Source organism: Hemibagrus wyckioides, linkage group LG16, assembly GCF_019097595.1.
Source record: "Hemibagrus wyckioides isolate EC202008001 linkage group LG16, SWU_Hwy_1.0, whole genome shotgun sequence".
NCBI classification, from domain to species: Eukaryota; Metazoa; Chordata; class Actinopteri; order Siluriformes; family Bagridae; genus Hemibagrus; species Hemibagrus wyckioides.
In genome coordinates, this window is record NC_080725.1 from 5,858,201 (window position 1) to 5,878,494 (window position 20,294).

Genomic DNA, 20,294 nt, shown 5'->3' on the forward strand with positions numbered 1-20,294 from the left:
TAAGTACAAAGTTCTGTAATCCTCATTCATTTTTTCTTTATTTGTTTTTTATACATCCAACTATCTAGCCGTGACTTCCTTCTTTAGCTTCACCGTCTTCTTAGATGCATTTTGGCAAAAAAAAAAAAAAAAAAAAAAAGTATGTTTTTTTGATGCTCATGCTAATGAGGGGAGATTGAAAATGAAACAAAAAGGCATTAGTTAAACATGACTGCTAATTGCTCTCTCAGTAATGATTGTGGATGTAGGGAAGGTGTACATAAAATTTCCCAGCTGGTTGTACTTTATCACCCGAGGAGCACGTAATTATGTAGCCTCTTGTAAGTAAAAATGAAATGACTTCATAATAGACAGCTGTGATTCTTCTGTTTTATAAATCGCTGTGCTAAACTGTAAATAGTGAACATATACGAAACTGGATCCACCCATTTCTTCTGTCTCTCTTTTAAGGAGATGAAAGTAAGAAATTGGAAGGTAATTTAGAATCACAATTTTCAAGAACAGTTTGATATGATTTGTGTGTGTGTCTGTGTCTCTCTGTGTGTGATAGAGACAGAGAAAGAGAGAGAGAGAGAGAAAGAGAGAGAGCAGTAATGCCTGTATATATGAACAGGAAAGGAATCCCATACACTTTGCATAATCCTGCGTGAATCTGCAGCCATAAGGTTTAAACACATCTCATTCTTTCCTTCTAATCCTCGGCCCAACCCCTTCATCAACACTGAGGCCAGCTGGATAAGCAGCATTGCTTTCTTTTGAATCCTTTCTTTATTGAGGTCACTCATAAAGCACCATGTTTGGGCACAGTACAGGTTTTAAAATCTTAGGATAAATTAAATAGTACATTCTTGGACAACACAGAAAACAAGTACATATAGTCAATACATTCCATAATTTTCCTGAATGCGAAAAACTCTTTCCTGTATTCTTTTGCCAGTCTATCACTTTTATACATTTTTGCCTGTGGCTTATTTTTCCACAAACTGTTAAAGTAATAAACGATTACATAATACCGTCATGCACATTTTCTGCTGGAAAATAACAGATGATCAATTATTTTAATGTATGGATGATAAGAGATGAACAAAAATAGATGAGATCCGCTTCCTCATCCTTCATGTGTTAAAGGCCAATACTGGTCTTGGCTAAATCATTAGGAGCAGATTAAATGCTGTGCTTTAGCCAGCTTTTCTAGTCCTTGATAGATTTAGCAATACACATGGATCAATCTATAAAATTGTCTGCATTTTGTTATTAGAAAAAAAAAAAGGTTCTACAAAATCTAAAATGTTATATTCAAGGTTAGATGTTAAACATAAGAGATTTGCAATTGAAACCATATGTAGTACTTTCACAAAAATGTGCCAAAACATCTTTAATAAATGCATGAGTTAAAATTCTTTGATAACACCAGCAGAAATAAAGTTAAAACAAACTCTGTAGAATATGTATAGTTTCAGCAAAAAAAACAAAAAACAAAAACAGTGCTTTGAAATCGTTCTTTCTATAGTGGCAGACAAGCGCCCTGAGTTGTGTAAAAAGATATAAACAAATTTCACAAATGACAAGCAATGACATGCTTGATAGGGTTTGAAGTAAGCTTTTCACTAATCTTCATCACCCATTTGAGGCAAGAGGGAAATTGATTGTCTCTGTCACTCATTGTTGATGGCTGGTGAGGGTTTGCTTCGTATGCCATCTGTGACAGCTCTGGATGTCTCTGATACAAATCGCCGTGGCATCCACACAGATGTTACGATACGCTTATACTCCTTACGAAAATTCCGGTTGAGCAGCCCATAGATGATGGCATTGAGGCAACTGTTAAAGTAGGCCATGAAGTAGCTGACAACAAACAGCCATTCTGGGATGCGAGGGGCCATTACTTCCGGGTCAACGGCCACCACCAGGCCAATAAGATTCAGTGGTGCCCAACAGATAGCAAACAGCACAAACACCACAAACATAGTAACAAAGTTTCGCCGGTCGCTGCGTCGCACCCTGCCATGCTCCTCCTTCTTCACTTTGCGCCGGACCTGGATGACCAGCACCCAAATGCGGAGGTAGCAGAAGGTCACCACCGCAATAGGTACCAGGAAGTGCACCACCACCACAACCACTGTGTATGAGCTGCTGGCTGTCTGCGTGAATGTGCACGAGTAGACCCTGGGGTCATAGCTCAATGAGCCTACAAAGAAGTTGGGGAGGATGGCCACCACAGTCAGCGTCCAGATGAGTGCCACCAATAGCAGTGTGTTACGGAAGCTGTACAGGCGCCCATAGGCAAAGCTGTGGCAAATGTAGCAATAGCGGTTGATAGCAATGCCTGTGATATTGAACACTGAGCCGATTACACTCAGGCCCATTAGAAAACCACTCACTTGGCATTGTGTGTCCCCCAGTGACCATCCATCATGGAACAGTGCATACAAAACCAGCGGATATGGGTAGAAAGCCACCACCAAGTCAGCAAAGGCCAGGCTAACCACAAAAATATTACCTGAAAGAAGGATAGGAAGAAAGATTTTTAAAAATAGCAGAGCTGATATTGTGCTCCACCTAGATTAATAATAAGTAATGAAAACATCTGGACCACATTTTTACAAAACAGCATTTGAATTTGCTATAAACAGGTGGCAGCATGAATGAAAGGTAATTACAGTATAGCACTTATAAAAATAAATCATTTGCTATAACTAAGTTGCTTTCTGTTTTATAGTGAACATGAGATGTGGAGCTGCCACCAATTCAGGGTGGTGAAAAACAGCAGTGAGGTAAACAGTAAAGGAATACACACAAACGCACAATTATATTCAAGTTTTCTTTCTGCAGTTTCATGAAAAAAGAAGCTGAAATAACAGACAAATCATATGCATTGGATGTGTTTTTATTGTCATCAATGTATCACCATTAGACTGGCAGATTCACATTCACAGGCAACCTTCATTGTGTCTGGGAAATTTAATAGCACGAATTTAAAGAGGTTTTTGCCCAAATGCTTTCCATCATATATTGATTTTTCTACATAAGCTGACCAGACCCTTGATCACTGCTATGCTGCACTCAAGGACAGCTACAAATACCACCACACAGCATTTGGTAAGGCTACTGTTGCCTGCATAAAATGGCTCAATCAAGAAAAACTGTCCATCACTGGAGGAAGGAAGCTATCATAAAGCTCCAGAACTGCTTTGACAGCACCAATGATGATGTTCTGTCATGCAGCTAAATGTGGACATCAGTGAATATACAGACTCCATTGCTAAGTGCATGAAGGATGTTATCTTTAAGATTACAGTGAGGTAAATTTCTAACCAAAACCGCTGGCTTGATGCTGATGTCCCTGACAAACTAAGATAAAGCATGGTTGCATTCAATTTAGGTGACCCACTGGCCTACAGAGAGGTAAGATATAAGCTGTTCCATAACGGTCCATGCAACCTGCCAAAGGGATTAGGGTGGTGAATATACCAGGGCTCCAACCTCAAGAGCATGTTGAATTGCCTGTGTTCATAGAGCTGTGAGATGGCAAGCACAGACTCCAGTGTGCCTTGAAGATTGTCTGATAACATATCCTATGCTCACTTTGAGGCAAGTAGTCCATCTCCTGCTCCTAAACCTGCTTCTGACCAAGACAGACAGACACTTACTTTGTCCACATCAGATGTGAGCAAGGCCTTCAAAACAGTTAACCCTCATAAAGCTACAGGACATGATGGAATCCATGGCCAGGTCATCAAAGAATGTGCTATCCAGATGGTAGAGGTTTTAACACACATCTTTAATTTCTCCTTGAGGCTGTTAGTGATTCCTAGTTGCTTTAAGGTCCACCAACTCACATATGTTTAATACTTCCTGCCACACTCAATCCTCTACAATTTGCAGTCAAAGAAAACAATAAATGCAACTGGTTTGACCATGCACACTTAACTAATAAAACAGAATGCAATTCATTAATTTTCACTTATTCTCCCTGCTAAGCTCTTCACTAAAATGATTGCTTTAGGTCTGGACAACAATCTGTGCATTTAGATACTTGACTTTCTGACTGGCAGACCACCAGAGAGTGATAACTGTCATCTTCACGTCCTCCATCCTGACTCTGAATACAGGCACCCTACAAGTGTGCATCCTCAGCCCACTTCTGTACTCCCTTTTCACACAGAACTGTGTCACAAAGCTCAAAGCACAGCTCAAACACCATCCTAAAAGTTGCTGAAGACACTAACATCCTACATTTATTACTGTTTTGTTCTATTCTGTGTTGCATCTGTGCCTTAGCAAGTTTACAGAGACTCATCACAATGCATAGTTTCACTGGCATACTGTGCATATGACAAATAAATATACGAACAAATAACTCTGTTAACATTCACATTTACTTCATATCTAATGTGTCATAATGTCCACAGAGCTCATATATCTCTGTGAATGTGAAGTGTATGAGTGTAGGTTTTGCAGGCTTATTCACTTAAATTGGTGTCGTAATTAAAGTTTTCATGCTCAGCTTCAGATCTCCTGCACTGTAAACATGCACAGGCAAAAAGAAATGGAAATATGGATTATTAAATTAAGTGGGACTACAACTGGAAAGTTACTGTATTTATGCATTAGAATAATCGGCAATCCAACATTACAAATCATAGCCCAATTTACCAAGAGAGCTTACATATTCTGGTGGCTACCAATTTTGCTTCTTGTAATTTAGACACATCATTTACTTGTGTTTTAAAACCTTTAGAATATGTTTTTTTTTTTTTTTTTGGAATTCTACTTGAGAATGTCTCTGATAGGGATAGCGTTTTCCCTTTTTAAAGATGATGAACTAAATGTCATGTGCTATTTCAGCATGAATATGCTGAGGTTATCCAGTTGTCCACTGTCCATTGCTGCAACTCAATGGACAACAGATGCAATTGATCTTCAAGATGTGATTTTAAATTTAACCTCATTTCCAAGCATATACTTTGAAAGCCCTGCTTAGTCACCTGACGACTGAACTGGGAGAAGTTGCATTTTGTAACTCATGTATAGTTCGATTAATTTGTTGTTGTTCGATTGTTATTATCTCGAATTTTAATATGTGTACAAGCCCAACTTCCCATGGTTTTCAACTAAATTATTAACAACATTTTGAAAAGACAGGTGCATACATTTTATGGCTTACTATTTGGAAACTACAGGTATGTAGAAATACACCACACAGCTAGTAATATTTTACACAGTTTGGATAAACCAGTCATATTTGTTTTGCCTGTGTTGTTTTTTTCCACCATACTGAGCCATGAAGTAAACAACCACTATTCTGCTCCCTGTGATAGATCCCTTTTTTGAAGTGCACCGGATGAGAAAAGTGTCATCACTCCTTATTCTTTTTGGCTTTGAAGCTTCCACAACGAAGCACACAAAAAATGCACTTTCTTGAGAGCAAAAGGACTAATTTGACTCTATACTGACTGTAGTCTGCAATCTGTTGTGTAAACTTAAATTTACACCAGTCCTTTGCCCCATTTCTAATGGAGTAAAATTGCCTTGTTGGGCATTGCCTGTAGTCCGATATAAGCGCTCATTAGTGCAGCAACTCTCTTCTTCACTACAAACTGATGTTGGAAGAGTAGGAAAAGAAGGCATCAGAGTTGTTGAAAGTTTTAATTGTATATCAGTAACCTGTAGTGCACTACCTCTATCCACTGTAATATGTTTTTAATTAAACAAAACAAAAAAGCAAAAAAAAAAGCAAAATGGTGAACAGTATAACAAATTATCAACAGTATCTTAGGTTAGTTACTTTAGAGATAAAATGCCCTAGTTGTAAAACCGACATGCTGTTCACCAAATTAAGATTCATCTTCTGCATTACTTGAAGCCTCTAGGCTTTTTTTGGGATTCATCTTTGCCTTTGATCATAATCCTTTGATTAAGAGATTTTATATAGTTCACAATTAAACTTTGCCCCAAAAGTTTGCCTTCAAACGTTTAATCCAGCACTTAAAAATTTCCACATTTATGCTGATCATCATATAAAAAGATCCACATCGAAAGGGGCCAGTTGAGGTGGCTGGGGCATCTGTTTCGGATGCCTCCTGGATGTCTCCCAGGGGAGGTGTTCTGGGCATGCCCCACCGGGAAGAGACCCCGGGGAAGACCCAGGACACGCTGGAGGGACTATGTCTCTCGGCTGACCTGGGAACACCTTGGAATTCCCCCAGAAGAGTTGGAGGAAGTGGCTAGGGAGAGGGAAGTCTGGGCATCCCTGCTTAGACTGCTGCCCCCGCGACCCGGCTACGGATAAGCGGGAGACAATGATGATGATGATCATATAAAAATACACAAAGGGAGCACAGTTACAGAATACTAGTAACAGTGAAAAACAAATGAGTCTATAAAAATGAATGACTCATGCACTGGGTCATATCTGGAGTGGAATAACAATTGGGGAAATTGTATAATAATATTTCAATAAAATATTTTCCATGCAAAAAATGTTTTATAAATAGTTCAATTTTTCATTCCAGATTACCAGCGCAGTTTCCTTTGGAACTGGTGGGAACTTCTCATGTGACTGTTTCCATGCTGAAGCTCAATAGCAAAGAGCCCATTAAGCTCTTTGAGTTAGTTCTAGCATACATCATTCATGTGTGTCTTGCTTAGAGACCCTGTAATGCCCCTCTAGATATTGACTGCTGTATAGACAGACCAAACAGACCCCACAGGAGGAAGCCCAGGGACTAAAATTCAATTAATAATTCTAAGAGGCTATATGACTTGTGTTCATCGTTTATAGTTCATTGGCATGAGGTTTGACAGTCAGGAACAAGTTGTTTCACAAGACAGAATTTATAGTTACACAATTATATGTCTGGCTGGGATGTTGGAAAGAGAATCTCCAACTAGGAATGCTGCAACTCAGACTTCAGCATTGGCTTAGAGCCTCAGTGAATGCTCAGAGCTTGACAGCCATATTAGAAAGCATATGTCAATAATAGTATGCATGTATGCACACCCTGAGGTGGTATTACCCTCAGGTAGGTGTACTGTAAAGGCAGATGTACACATTCTGTCTGTAAGAGCTCTCTAGCTTCCACCTACTAGTCTGACGTAATCAGATATTGGATGTGGTAATTTAGCTAATTATAACACCTAGGCAGTTGTTTTGGGACATGAAGCATTGGAGTATGACTGGCCCAAACTACACAACAGATTTTATGAGTCTGGCCCCTGGGAGCAACCTCAATATACTGGCATGTTTGCAAAGGGTCAGACAGACTCTTATGAGAGTGTGTTCCATTAATGTGGCAGTTTTATGAGGGCAGGTGAAAAGAATCTGGATTTAGTGCCCGGCAGTTTCTGCAACATGACATATGACCCAAAGGAGCTGATAGAAAGTGCATTATTGGACAGTGTCTGCATTGTGGTTTAGAGATCAAACAGTTCATGTCATGCTGTGACCAAAGTGTTGGAGTTGCAGCATACATATGAACTTATCAGTCTATTAGTAATGTGCCTAGGCCAGCCCTGTATCCACTGAGGGCTTTCAAGTTCTATGTATAAGACACTACCAGCTGGTATTTCACGGACCAGCTGTTTGTATGCTTTATGCAGTGCCGTTATGCATCTTAGGACAGCAAAGGTTAACCAATTGGGTAAGGGAAGTGACTGCACATGCATACTTGAACACAGGTCAAGATGTGTCTTCAATTAAATACCATTTGTCAAACGCTATGGCAACCAACCAGTGGCGCGAACAAAAATGTCACGTGCGCAGCAAAGATTTAAATACTGAAATCTTCACTGCACCCCTTTGTTTTGTGGATGCTTACCCTTAGAGTAGTTTTCCTATTAAATAAGGAACACCATCAGAGTAATAATTGTCGTTCTTAACAAAAAGTATTTGTCAGTATTGACTGACAATACATCAGTCCATTTTCAGAAAAAAAACAACAACATTTGCTAACAGTGTTTAAGACTGGGTTAGTGCCACATTTTCCAAAATGATGTTATGCTTCATCACTACATAAATGAGAGAGTGGCCAACATTTTCTGATTTGTTCACTGTTAATTTATCCAGTGTGTGTAGGCACTAATTCTTAAACAAACAAACATGACTAGTGTTTGCAGCATATTGTTTACAACATATAATAAATGTATATAATATACACTGATCAAGCATAACATTATGAGCAGTGCCAGGTGACGTGAATAAGACTGATGATCTCCTCATCATGGCACCTGTTAGTGGGTGGGATATATTAGGCAGCAAGTGAACATTTTGTCCTCAAAGTTGATGTGTTAGAAGCAGGAAAAATGGACAAGTGGTCAAACTGTGATGGCTAGACAACTGGATCAGAGCATCTCCAAAACTGCAGCTCTTGTGGGGTGTTCCCAGTTGGAAGTGGTCAGTATCTATCAAAAGTGGTCCAAGGAAATAACAGTGGTGAACCGGCGACAGGGTCATGGGAGGCCAAGGCTCACTGATGCACGTGAAGTGAGTGAAGGCTGGACCATGTGTACCGATCCAACAGACGAGCTACTGTTGCTCAAATTGCTGAAGAAGTTAATGCTGGTTCTGATAGAAAGGTGTCAGAATACACAGTGCATGACGGGTCAGGGCTGTTTTGGCAGCAAAATATTACCAAGTACCAACACAATATTAGGCATATTAGGTGGTCATAAGGTTATGCCTGATCAGTGTATATCATAAAAATCATCTGTAGACATTTTAATTATAACTTTGTAGCATAGTCTGATGGACAGCAGAGGCCAAAGGCGCACCATGATAGTGTTGCAAGGAATGATGCTGTGACAAATAACATCAGATTGACTTCCCTCTGTCTCTCTCTCTACATTGTAGTCAGTGCGAACTGTGCACATCAAAGGCACCAATCCTGCTAGAGCACTCCACCATTCTTAAAAATGTCCCCAGGTCTTGTAAGATGCTTATGTAAGCCATCTGTTCAAATGATTACAATGCGTTTATAGGAGATATAGAAAAGGATTTGGATAAGAAATTGGATTTTATTAAATATAATGTTCCCCATGCAGAGCTGGGTCAGATGCATTGAAGTATATGATTGCTATTTTCTTCATGGTCGACTATGTGGGATAGGGGTTCAAAACCACTGCAACTGGTAGTCTTTTTGTTGTTGTTGTCGTTGTTGTTGTTTTTGGTGTGGTTTTGATGGCAACAACAGCTGGAGACTGAGAATAAATTCAAATAAAAAAATAATAATTCCTGCTATTGTTTTAGTGGAAAATGTGAATTATTTTATATAATGTTTATTTTAAACAAATATCTTTGTTAATTTTATGTAGGTTGCCAGTGATTCTGCGGAGCACTGTAAGTGTTAAAAAAAATCAAGACACTAAAATGTTTAACACAAATTTCTGAAAGAGTTCTTAATGTTTTGTGTGCTTAGAATCAGTGCTTAAAATCAGTTTCTTTTAATGCTGACCTCTCACGTAATGCATGATAATTATTCTTTTTTGATAGACTTAAAACAAAAAGTCTATCAAAAAGCTGTCCAATATGTAAATTAGTTTGGTGCACAGATTCTTTTAACTTAGGGTACATGTATTAGTCACAGCAATCCTTTTCAAATTTTCCATAAGCCCGTTTAATCGACTTGAAGTTTGTGTCTATTTAATGCTTTCATGACCTCTATGCTCTCACTGAGTTCTCTCACTCTTTCTCTCTCTCTGTTTTATTCCCCAAGAAACTTTTCAAAATGTAAACTCAGCTTGCTGCTGACCAAAGTCATTACTGTTTATCCCAAGCTAATAGGTTAGTATGCTAGAATGCGAGCGTATTAACTTAAGGCAAATATGTTTTTTAACCACTGCCATAGGCTTTCCTGTTTTAGGGACAAAAATTACAGCAGGGCATTTGGGCTTGATCAAATTGAAATATTTATATTTAAATATTTATTTGTGTGTTATAAGTAGTACTTGGCCTACTTTTATGCAGCCAGTTGCTGCATACACTACAATACATTGATGAAGATGCATCAGAATGAGAGCCTCATATCAAATGATACAATATGCCATAAAATTACATAGCTAGTGGTTTAATGTACCACTGTATGTCTCTTGCCCAACCGTCATTTTCCCAGGCTCCTTGGTTTCTGCCCTTGTCACTGTGCTCAGCAGCAGATCCTCTCTTTGCCCATACTTGATGTTCACTTTGTGCCCTGGGACTATTTGCAGCTGCCACAGAGAGTTTGTGACCAGCCATTAGGCAGAGAGCCTTCTAGGAACCTGACACATTCATTATTTTTATTATCTCAACATTACATAACATTACAGTGCTTTTCACATTACAGTATAAGTCAAAAAATAAAGGCTTAAACTAGATCATTTTGCATCTTTTTTTTTATTAGTGATGGAATTAAGATGATAGATTTAAGATTCTTATATCATCTTGCTCTTTCCTTTTTATAATTTTTTAGCTTTGATACATGGTTACCATATATTTGCGAGCAGATGCTAGATGCACTGCTTTTCTCTAAAGATAGTATGGTGAAAGTTGTAGGAATATTTTCCTTTCTCCTGGTTAGATTTGTTCATGTTGTAAAGAGCAGAAACAAGCAGCTGATAAACTATTGATCAAGCAGATTTAAATTCTGGCGGGTTTTCTCCCTGACCCTAACACTCTGACATGAACAGACAGTAGATAATCTGAAGTGGGATTCATGCCACTCAGAATTATAAGAAAATGAGGCTGATTTTGAAGCTGCATTGTGCATGTGTACCACAGCCTCTCATAGACACCATCATTTAGTTCAACTGATGCTGCAATTGGGACCCAATAGTCCAGACATAACATAGAATTATCTGCCAAGCCTCTGTCATTTTTCCAATTAAAAGCCAAACAAATAGCATGCAAATGGTTTGCTTGGTACTTGGATTACACTCCACTCTGTTTCAGAAATGAGACTGCACTGGATCCTAACATCAAAGCAGAGCTCTGAAATTATGTCCAGACACACAGACAGTTTCGCACTGACAAGGTTCTGGAGTCTAATCTCAAACCAGTGCACACATTTCCACCACAAAATCAGTTTGCTTCTGGAGCCAAGGATCATTAATGGGTTGTGGAGGCAATTCCATCAACATGACAATAACTCAAGCAAATTGTTGGCAACTTGGCAATTTTATGATGTTTTGCATTTGAAATTGTGTTTAAATGTCTGTAAAGGCTTTAACAGTACAGGAAAAATGTGACCTCCACTATATACAGTATATATATTTATTTTATGTGATAATGTGAATGTTATTTCTAATACGGCTTTATGTATTTGAGGTAAAAAAAATATTATATATATATATATATATATATTTTTTTTTTTTTATATATATATATATATATATGTATTTTTTTTTTTTACCTCAAATACATAAAGCCATATTAGAAATAACATTCACATTATCACATAAAATAAATTTGTGATTTGATCCATTTATATTATTTTACCATTTCTATGTCTTTATTTTTCAAGATTTACCTCTTAATTATGCCACAGAAATTTCTTGTGTTATATTTTATAAATCTAATTCAAGTTCAAATACAGTAAAATAAAAAAATCTTAGTAGATGTGATCAGTGCCTTTTAACTTATTTTATAATGATGTTCACTATGCATAAAATCAAGAAAATACAGGTGAAGAACCTCAGTTTAATATTCAGATCAAACATCAGAATGGGGAAAATGTGTTCCTCGGAAATTGATCAGTATGACTGGCAGTAAAGGGGTTGTGGAGTACTTTAGAAGATTTATTAGAAAATATTATACAGTTTATTAAAAGAGAATGGCCAGAGTAGCTTGACCTGACAGGAAGGCTATGTTAACTCAAACAAGCACTATTTAAAGTGAGAAGAAAGGCATCTCAGTACACAACATGCCAATCCTTGAGGCAGATGAGCTACAAAAACAGATCCCCTTCTGCAATGGTTTTCCAACCTTTGTTTGTCCAGGAATACCTGTGCTCACTGCAGCTTCAAATGAAAAGTTGTCGGTATGCCAGAATCAGAATCACTCTCATAATCTAAAAATTTTATAAAGCATGGTAAAAACTAGAAAATTCAAAACCCTGGAGTAAATATGAGGAAGTAATAGAAAAGCTGTTACTCTTGCAGTGTAATTTAGAATTCATCAAAAAGCTCTCTTAAGCATCTGAGCTGTTTACAAGCATGAATGGTTTGTCTCTGCTTGTGTGAATGTGCCAGCATGAGAGCACAGGGAGTGAAGCAGTGTAAAAAATAAATAAATAAATAAATAAATAAATAAATAAATAAATAAATAAATAAAAATCAAGAAATTATAGAAATTATTCTTCTTATTGAAGTACAAAGTACATACAAGAATATTACTGTTCTATTATAACAGTGGTGCATACTGTTTTGTCATTCGTGGTACTGCGCTAATTTTGCAATTATTTAAAATAGATATATAAAATATAATGCAGAGTAGTGCTATTTTGTTAACCAGTTGAGTAAAATTTCATGAAATTTCACCATTAGGCAAAGTTGCTGGTCAAAATATTGCACTCTTTGTCTGGTTGAGAACATAAAATGTCACTGAGCCATTTGGGAGCCTGAAGAGCCAGCTTGTTGGTGAACTGATCCAAACAATCTGACTCGCTCAAAAGAAATAATAATTATTAGCTTATTAATTATACATGCATGAAATGTCTAAACTGGTTTGATTTGTTTTTGTTCTAAAATAGTGTTTTCTCTTACACTTGATGAAACACCCACACAGTAATGAGTTACATGCTTTGTTTAGTTATAATTGTATTTAACATTTCTAATTTTGTGCCTTTTATTTCTCCAAATCAAAAAAAAAAGAAGAAGATGTGATACAGAAGATAATAGATGAATAAAAACACCATATTTCTGTTGTGTTATCCAGAGACACTGAGCTGGAGTGTCAGTTACACAAGATACTCAACCGATTGTTGGTGTTTTTGAAGGTCAGAAATATTCAAAAAGAAAGAATAAGGTGTTAAAACACACATAACTGCAACTTTGATTGTCTTCGTCAATTTAACTGGCAGACCGAATTTGTGAAAGCTTTTCATGAAACAGCACATGGTACAGATAATAAAACACTGAGCACTAACAGTAAAGCACAAGCACCTTCTAACCAATTCAATCAACTGGCACGAGTGACTCCAAGCGTGCGTGCGCATTCTTTGTTACACACACACACACACACACACACACACACACTTTATTTCAAAGTGCTTAAACTTTTGCTGAAGACCTGGTTTGACACTAGGTTTCCAAACTACAAAGGGGTCATTTTAAAATAGTACCCCTGTGCGTTATAAGGTAAATGAAGAGAACAATCGGAAATGATAACTATGTACTGTAGAATTAATATGCTACTCACCCGCATTTCTCAGTTTACGATTTCGGAACACAGAAATGATGACCAGCAAATTCCCCAGCACGTCGACTACAGTGGTGAAGATGAGCACGCTGGCCAGCAATGCTATGGCCCAAGCGGGGCGTGCGCCGGAGTCCGACACGTGCCCGACGTGTCCCACTTCCCTGAGGTTCCTGACGTGAGGGGCGTTTACTGACATGCCGGAATAAACTCAAAAGACTACTCATCCAAGCCCAGTCCATTCAAAAATGACCTGGAATATCGACAACAGAACATCTAGTCTTTGTAGTTATTATGATACGAATGCTTATTGTTGTTAATAAGAAAAACAGATTACTGCAATACTTTGGACATGCAGTGGACAAACCAACTTTCACTTAATCTTCATCATTATTTGTTTAGTTGTATCAGTTTCATCTGTATTTTTAAATAATTTACGAACCATTCCATTACTTAATTGATGATTTGATTAATTACAGATTAATTCATTCCTCATATCCCTGATGTCTCCATTTGCATGCCACACAGTCGAAGGCACAGCGTGAGCCTTTATGTCCTCTTGGCGCGTTAATTCACGCACCGTTGTTTTCCCCGCTTTGCTCCTCTCCAAATTACTGATGAATAAAAGGCGCACTTCGCGCGCTCCGCTTCTCCAAGGGAACATCCGACCATCCTAAATTATAATGACAGTCACTTCACACCGGAGAGAAGATTGGCTCTTCGCAGAGAGAGGAGGCAAAACACAAGCTCGCTCGTGCAGGAGTCTTTATGAACAGCGCGCGCTGATGATTCGCTGCGGTTACGCACAGTTACCTCACTTCAGCTTTGAGCGCACAAGCTTGATGACGGTTTTAACACGCATCGAGTTGCACGCAAAAGGAATCATGGTTTGATGAGTTGTGGTTGAAATATCAGGCAATTTGTCCAGATGATTTTCATCTTCATGTTAATGGGTTTGGATATTCAACAGGTATAGTGAATTTGGCTATACTGGGACAGTTTTGGAATTTCAGCTTGACTAAGCTTTCTCTTTTAGAAGACATTTCTGGACTCCTCAATTTGTTTTCTATGAACATGTTTACATTACACTATAAAAGGTTTACTATACATTATAGTAAAACATGACTTGCCATCCCTACCCTTTTGTCAAATCGTTTAAACGACACGTGGTAACTTATGACATATTTTTATTGGTTAAAGTTAAATACATGCTTAATCACATGTTTTAAAACTTTTATAGCATGTGCATTTTCATCAGTATTCATATACATTTCAATAATGATTTGTTTGAAATCTTTAAATCTCTTAAAATGTATAATACTGTATGAATGTAAACTAAGTTAAATGAATACGGTATTCCCTAATGCATTTCTTACAGCAATTGCAACAGGACATGACAGAGAAAATGCAAACTAGCCCATCTGTTACCACTGAGATCACACCTTTTCCCATTCTGATGCTTGAAGTGACCATTCATTGAAGCTCATGACCTGTATCTGTGTGATTTTATGCATTGTGCTGGTGCTACATGATAACTGCATAAATCAGCAGGTGTAAAACTGAACAGTACAAAACTTAAGGCCATCCAAGGAAGACTTACGCGCTAATGGACCTTTCCTTGTGCTAATTTTTAAACACCCGGTGTAATTATAACACTGCTTCATGAAAAGGTAAATGGAAAGGTGACCAGATCTTTGGTATATATTTGTAAAAATAGCACGCATGTTTAACTCAGTATTGAATCTTGTAATTGTTTATGAGTGTCATCAACAAGAATTTCTTGACATTCATGAAAAAATTAAAGCTCACTCAGCCTTAGTTTTTTTTTTTGAATGAATGAATGGTATGAATGTATGAATGAATGAATGAGTGAATGAATGCCAAACAGTTCAACAGTCTAGTTAATCAAATGTATTGTAAGGCTAAAAATGGCTACAAGAGTAACAAAACAAAATGCAATCAGTAGAAGCTCTGGGGAAAGGGAGAGGTGGTTGCTAGTCATGACTAGCTAACTAGTTTTAGCTAACTCACCTTCACTTCAAGCAGTAATGCCAATACTGGTGGTATTCTTCATAGTGTACTTGGCATTGACCACCATTTCAGCACCACTGTCCTGTTTTCAATCAACAACAGTTTATATGTTGATAATACTTGCATCTGTATGCTGCTCTTTCTTCTCTTTCTCTGTTTGTTTTTCTCTTTAAGCAGCTTCTTAGTTAACAATTAGATGTACATCTGTGTTGCCTGAAAGCCCATAGTGTCACAGAAAATCTGAAACAGTTAGATAGTGTTTTATTATTTATGTGTATACCAGTTATGCTCAGATTTATTTTAATTAATAAAACATTCGCTTGAAAACAATGAAACATAAAAAATTAAAACAAAAGAAAATAACAGGCTACAGCTCTGCAATGGACCCCAAAACTCCTTACATCCCAGTACTATTATTTTGGTTAACTTACAGATATTTATCTAGATAGGGAGCATAATGGTATTTTAGCTAGACACCTGAACTTGCTGACAGCAAGCTTCGTCCAAATTAACAATGTGTAATTAAAAAATATTTTTAATCACATTAGGCTTTAATTGATGGGCAACAGAAGCCTGCACATTTCAGACAGAAACTGAAAACTAAATGCATTAATCTGAGTCTTCTAGGACAAGAGATCCTGAGACAAGATGTTACAGCCTTGCTGCATTTTTATCGACTTTATTCACTCACCCAAGAAGGCTTATTTAAAATTCACAGCCATGACCGTGAAACACAAGAAATTATGTGGAGTATGTAATGGAAACACTGAGATCTACTTAAGGAAGGCTTACCTTTAGGAATTAGACAAGAAGAAATCTTTGTGTACAATGAAGAGCAACTCGTCATTTAGTACAATATTCATTGTGTAAGCTGGCCAAGCAGACTCAAAAACAGATGTGACTGCTATCAATGCAGCATGCCAACAGCCTTTTCCAGGGCAACTGTGGCTTCACATTGAAGTTGTCACTGTGTCTGCCTTAAGGCCTCCCTTGGGTCCACATCAATTTTTTGATGTTGTTTCAAGGTCCCACACACTTGTAGGCCAGCAGTGCATTCATTGTTAGTAATGTATTATTTAATACTTAAGACCTAAGCATAGCAATGTGTAAGCGTGTATGTTTTCAGACAGTTCAAATAATTATAGTAAGAAAGAAGCTTGACCATGCGATTCTTTCCTCTAGGTTGGTTTGCTTTGCTTTACTTTGCATTACTTCACTCCTCAATTTCTTATAGGAATCAATGTGTCCAAACTAATTTAAATAACCGCTTACCTCCATGACCTCTATCCAAAATCTGTGTTGCAACTATAACTAGAAATAAAGTGTATAACAATAATAATAATAATAATAATAATAATAATAATAATAATAATAACAACCCCTGGTATTTTTTTCACAAATACATCTCTTAATAAAAGAAATATATATATATATATATATAATTTATAATATAAGAATATTTAATGGCTGCTAACTACTCGATCTGTCTTGCTGCCAGATAAATCATTTTGCCAATTTGTATCTATTTCCATTGACAATTTTCTAAACTCTGACTCAACTGATCAGATTCTTCTCTTCTTCTCTTCTCTTCTCTTCTCTTCTCTTCTCTTCTCTTCTCTTCTCTTCTCTTCTCTTCTCTTCTCTTCTCTTCTCTTCTCTTCTCTTCTCTTCTCTTCTCTTGGATACACATGAAATAGCTTTTATTAACAGACATGGAAAGGAAAAGGCAACAGGTAACTGATGCAATATCCAAAATTCAAAAGTCTGTATTCTATTTCTCCTATACCTGAACTTTATAAAGAAGGGATTTTCTTTTCAGACTCAACACAACGGAATTTCAACATCTCAGTCAGCGGCTTATTCTTCGGTCACGAAGCTTTTTCTATGAGCATGGGGAAAAGGCCAGCCAAAACCTTGCCCATCAACTTAAATCCAGATCTGCAACATATTTCCCAAATTGAAAATGAATCTGGGGAACTATCTTTTAATTCCCTTACAATTGTTAATGCTTTTAAGAATTTTTATGCCAACCTTTATGAATCAGAATCACCTGAAGATCAGTCTTTTCTTTTTTTTTTTAAATATATATATAAAATAAAGGTCCCTACTATTTCATTTGAACAATTTAGATCAACCCCTTCAACTTCAAGAAATCTCTAATGCTATCTCAGTGATGCAGAGCAGCAAGGCCCCAGGGCCTGATGTATTCCCAATTCAATTCTGTAAGACATTTTCTACCAAATTATCCCCTCCTTCTACTCAATGCTTGAAAACTCTCTATCTCAAGGCACCCTGCTAAAGTCTCTTACTGAAGCTCTGATTACACTCTTACTGAAACCTGATAAGGAGGCAACAAAGTATAGTTCATATCAACCGATTTCTTTGTTAAATGCTGTTGTCAATATTCTAGCAGAAATATCAGATCTCCCCTTAGTTAATATGATTCCAACCAATCAGGCCAGTTTCATAAAAGATTGGTTTCATTCTCTAATGTTGTCCTCTTCTGGATGTCCTTTACACTCCCTCATCTGAGGACAAGAATGAAATAGTTGTAGTGTCTTTACCCCTGAAGTTGTAGCGCAGATCGTTTGGAGTCTTTACCTAGCTATGGTTCAAATATTTGGGTATAAACATTAGGCATAACTTTAAGGGTCTGTATGAAAATAATTTTTTATATTTGTCAATAAAATGACATATTGATTATGATTTACATTTACGGATGACTTGTTAAATATTTTAAAGGAACCAGTATGAAGAGGTTTGAGTTATAGAAAATAGAAATTGCATGTCATTCATGGAGAGCAACACATGACCACCAGGTCACAAGGTTTATTGTATTGCTACATTTACATTTACATTAATGGTTTTTGGGAAGGTTTGAAAACACACAAGGCAATGACTTTTTAAACAATGTGTTAATTTAAGAAGAGGCAAGACAGCCGTTTGAAGACAGCCAGTCACTCAGCAGCCAGGGGAAATGCTTTCCACCACCACGGTGCCTCCTGTACCCTGAGAAATGGTGGGTCCAATAAAGCAGTGCTGCAGGATCAGAGGGAGAGGTGCAAAGCAGGGTATGATAAGGGTTTCAGTGTTTAAGCATCACTGTTTTAAACCTGTTGCATACTGAACTTGGTTGAAAACAACTACATTTTGCATTACAAATATTCTAAAAGTAAAACTGGCATGAATGATTCAATCTAGCAGTACTAGGTGTCAGATAGTGAGATCTGAGTGTTGTACAGGGGCATCACCAGGCTGCTCTCCATTATGAAATGTCAGCCAGACATTCTGTGATCCATGTAGAAGCATGAGTGTTGGCAGCAAAGCAGTAGTATAAAAAAAACCCATGTGAAGATATGACCTCACCATAGGAAGAAAGTATAGGGGGTGAACAGTCGAGAACCCAGCACTGAACCCTGTGGGACACCAGGAAATGTGGATTTCCCACCTTATAAGACTGTTCCTCAGCCTTTTCAAAGGCTGATGTAAGGTTGAGAAGGCATGAAGCAGCATGAAGCTTCTCAATGATTTTGTAGAGTCTCGTATTCTGTGGAAGTTGTATTGGGGGATATAGAGAGGCAGTTGAGTGTAGACAGCACATTCAAGAATTTTCAAAAGATTGAAGTGATACTAGTCAATAGACGCTTATGTCTATGGAGGATGGGAAAAACTTGCTGTATTAAATGCCATCAGTACTTGATCAGATGTCGGAGTTGTTAATGATAAAAGAGATGAAGAGGTCTTTTCAGATGGTCTGAGGCAATGTGGAAGGGATCAGAAACAGTGGTCAGACCTGTTTGGGATTGCAGGACAAGATAAGCTGCAGTCACTAGAGTTGCTAAGCTAGAAAAAAGTTACAATAGCCTATGTGCATAGGTGTGCACTCCCTTTTATAACTGGGGGTGTGTTTGTGGTCAGAATGAAAGGTATTGATCAGAAAAGGGGTATAAAAGAATTTCTAAAACATCAAATGTGCCATGGACCACCATAATGGCCACCATCAACAAACAGAGAAAATGGCAAGAAACCTATCGGGGACCATTTGGAGCTACAAGAATATATTAATATATAAGTATTGATTACTCTGCATCCAAGCACAACTAAATCCCCCAAGCCATGTGGCAAAATCCGTTATGGTCTAATGAGACCAATGTCAAAAGAAAGGTAGGATAGTGGTGAATCTTCAAGGAAGAAATGTGGTCAGAAAAAAATCTTTGAAGATCATCAGTGAAGATCATTTTGGGTGAAATCAAATCATAAAAAAAAACAATAGAACTCACAGCTTTTTATTAATAAATGTGAAGCATTTCCACATGCACAGAGTGAAGAGAATTAAACAGCAGTGTAGCCTTGAGAAGGCCACTTCTTAGTGAGGCTAATTAGAATAAAAGGCTTCAATTTGCTAGGGAACATAATGATTGGACTCTGGTGCAATGGAAAAGCCCCTGTGGTTTGATGTGTCCAGCTTTACCTGGTTCCAGAGTGACCACAGTGCATCAGGGTAAGAAGAGAGTTGGATGAAGTGATGTACTCATCGTACCTAGTGCCTACTGTACAAGTCTATGGGGGCGGTGTTAAGATATGGGGATGCTTTAGTTGTTCAGGCCTCAGTTCTTCAATATTATATGCCCAACAATGAGGTCAGCTGACTGCCTGAATATACTGAATGAGCAGGTTTTTCCATCAATGGTTTGATGGAAGATAGAAGATTAACCTTCCAAAATGACAGTGCCAGGATTCATCCGACTGAAATTGTGAAAGAGTGGATCAGGGAGCATGAGAAATCATTTCCACACATGGATTGGCCACTAGAGTCCAGACCTTAACCCCATTAAGAAGGACAGATAACATAAATATATATACGTTTATAACAACA

The 20,294-nt window shown here is 37.6% G+C and overlaps 1 protein-coding gene across 1 annotated transcript; it reads right to left on the reverse strand.

The window, feature by feature from the left end:
* Nucleotides 1–856: 856 nt before the first annotated feature.
* mtnr1bb (melatonin receptor 1Bb) lies at nucleotides 857–13,604 on the reverse strand. Its single transcript, XM_058412333.1, has 2 exons — nucleotides 13,391–13,604; nucleotides 857–2,500 (listed from the first exon to the last, which is right to left on the reverse strand). The coding sequence occupies exons 1-2, from the start codon at nucleotides 13,584–13,586 to the stop codon at nucleotides 1,656–1,658; spliced, it is 1,041 nt and encodes a 346-aa protein (XP_058268316.1). The 5' UTR covers nucleotides 13,587–13,604; the 3' UTR covers nucleotides 857–1,655.
* Between the last annotated feature and the right edge of the window lie 6,690 nt (nucleotides 13,605–20,294).

Coding starts and splice junctions, on each gene's coding strand:
- mtnr1bb (XM_058412333.1), bottom strand. CDS start 13,586: ATGTCAGTAAACGCCCCTCACGTCAGGAACCTCAGGGAAGTGGGACAC. Junction 2,501..13,390: donor TCGTAAACTGAGAAATGCGG/GTGAGTAGCATA, acceptor TCCTTCTTTCAG/GTAATATTTTTGTGGTTAGC.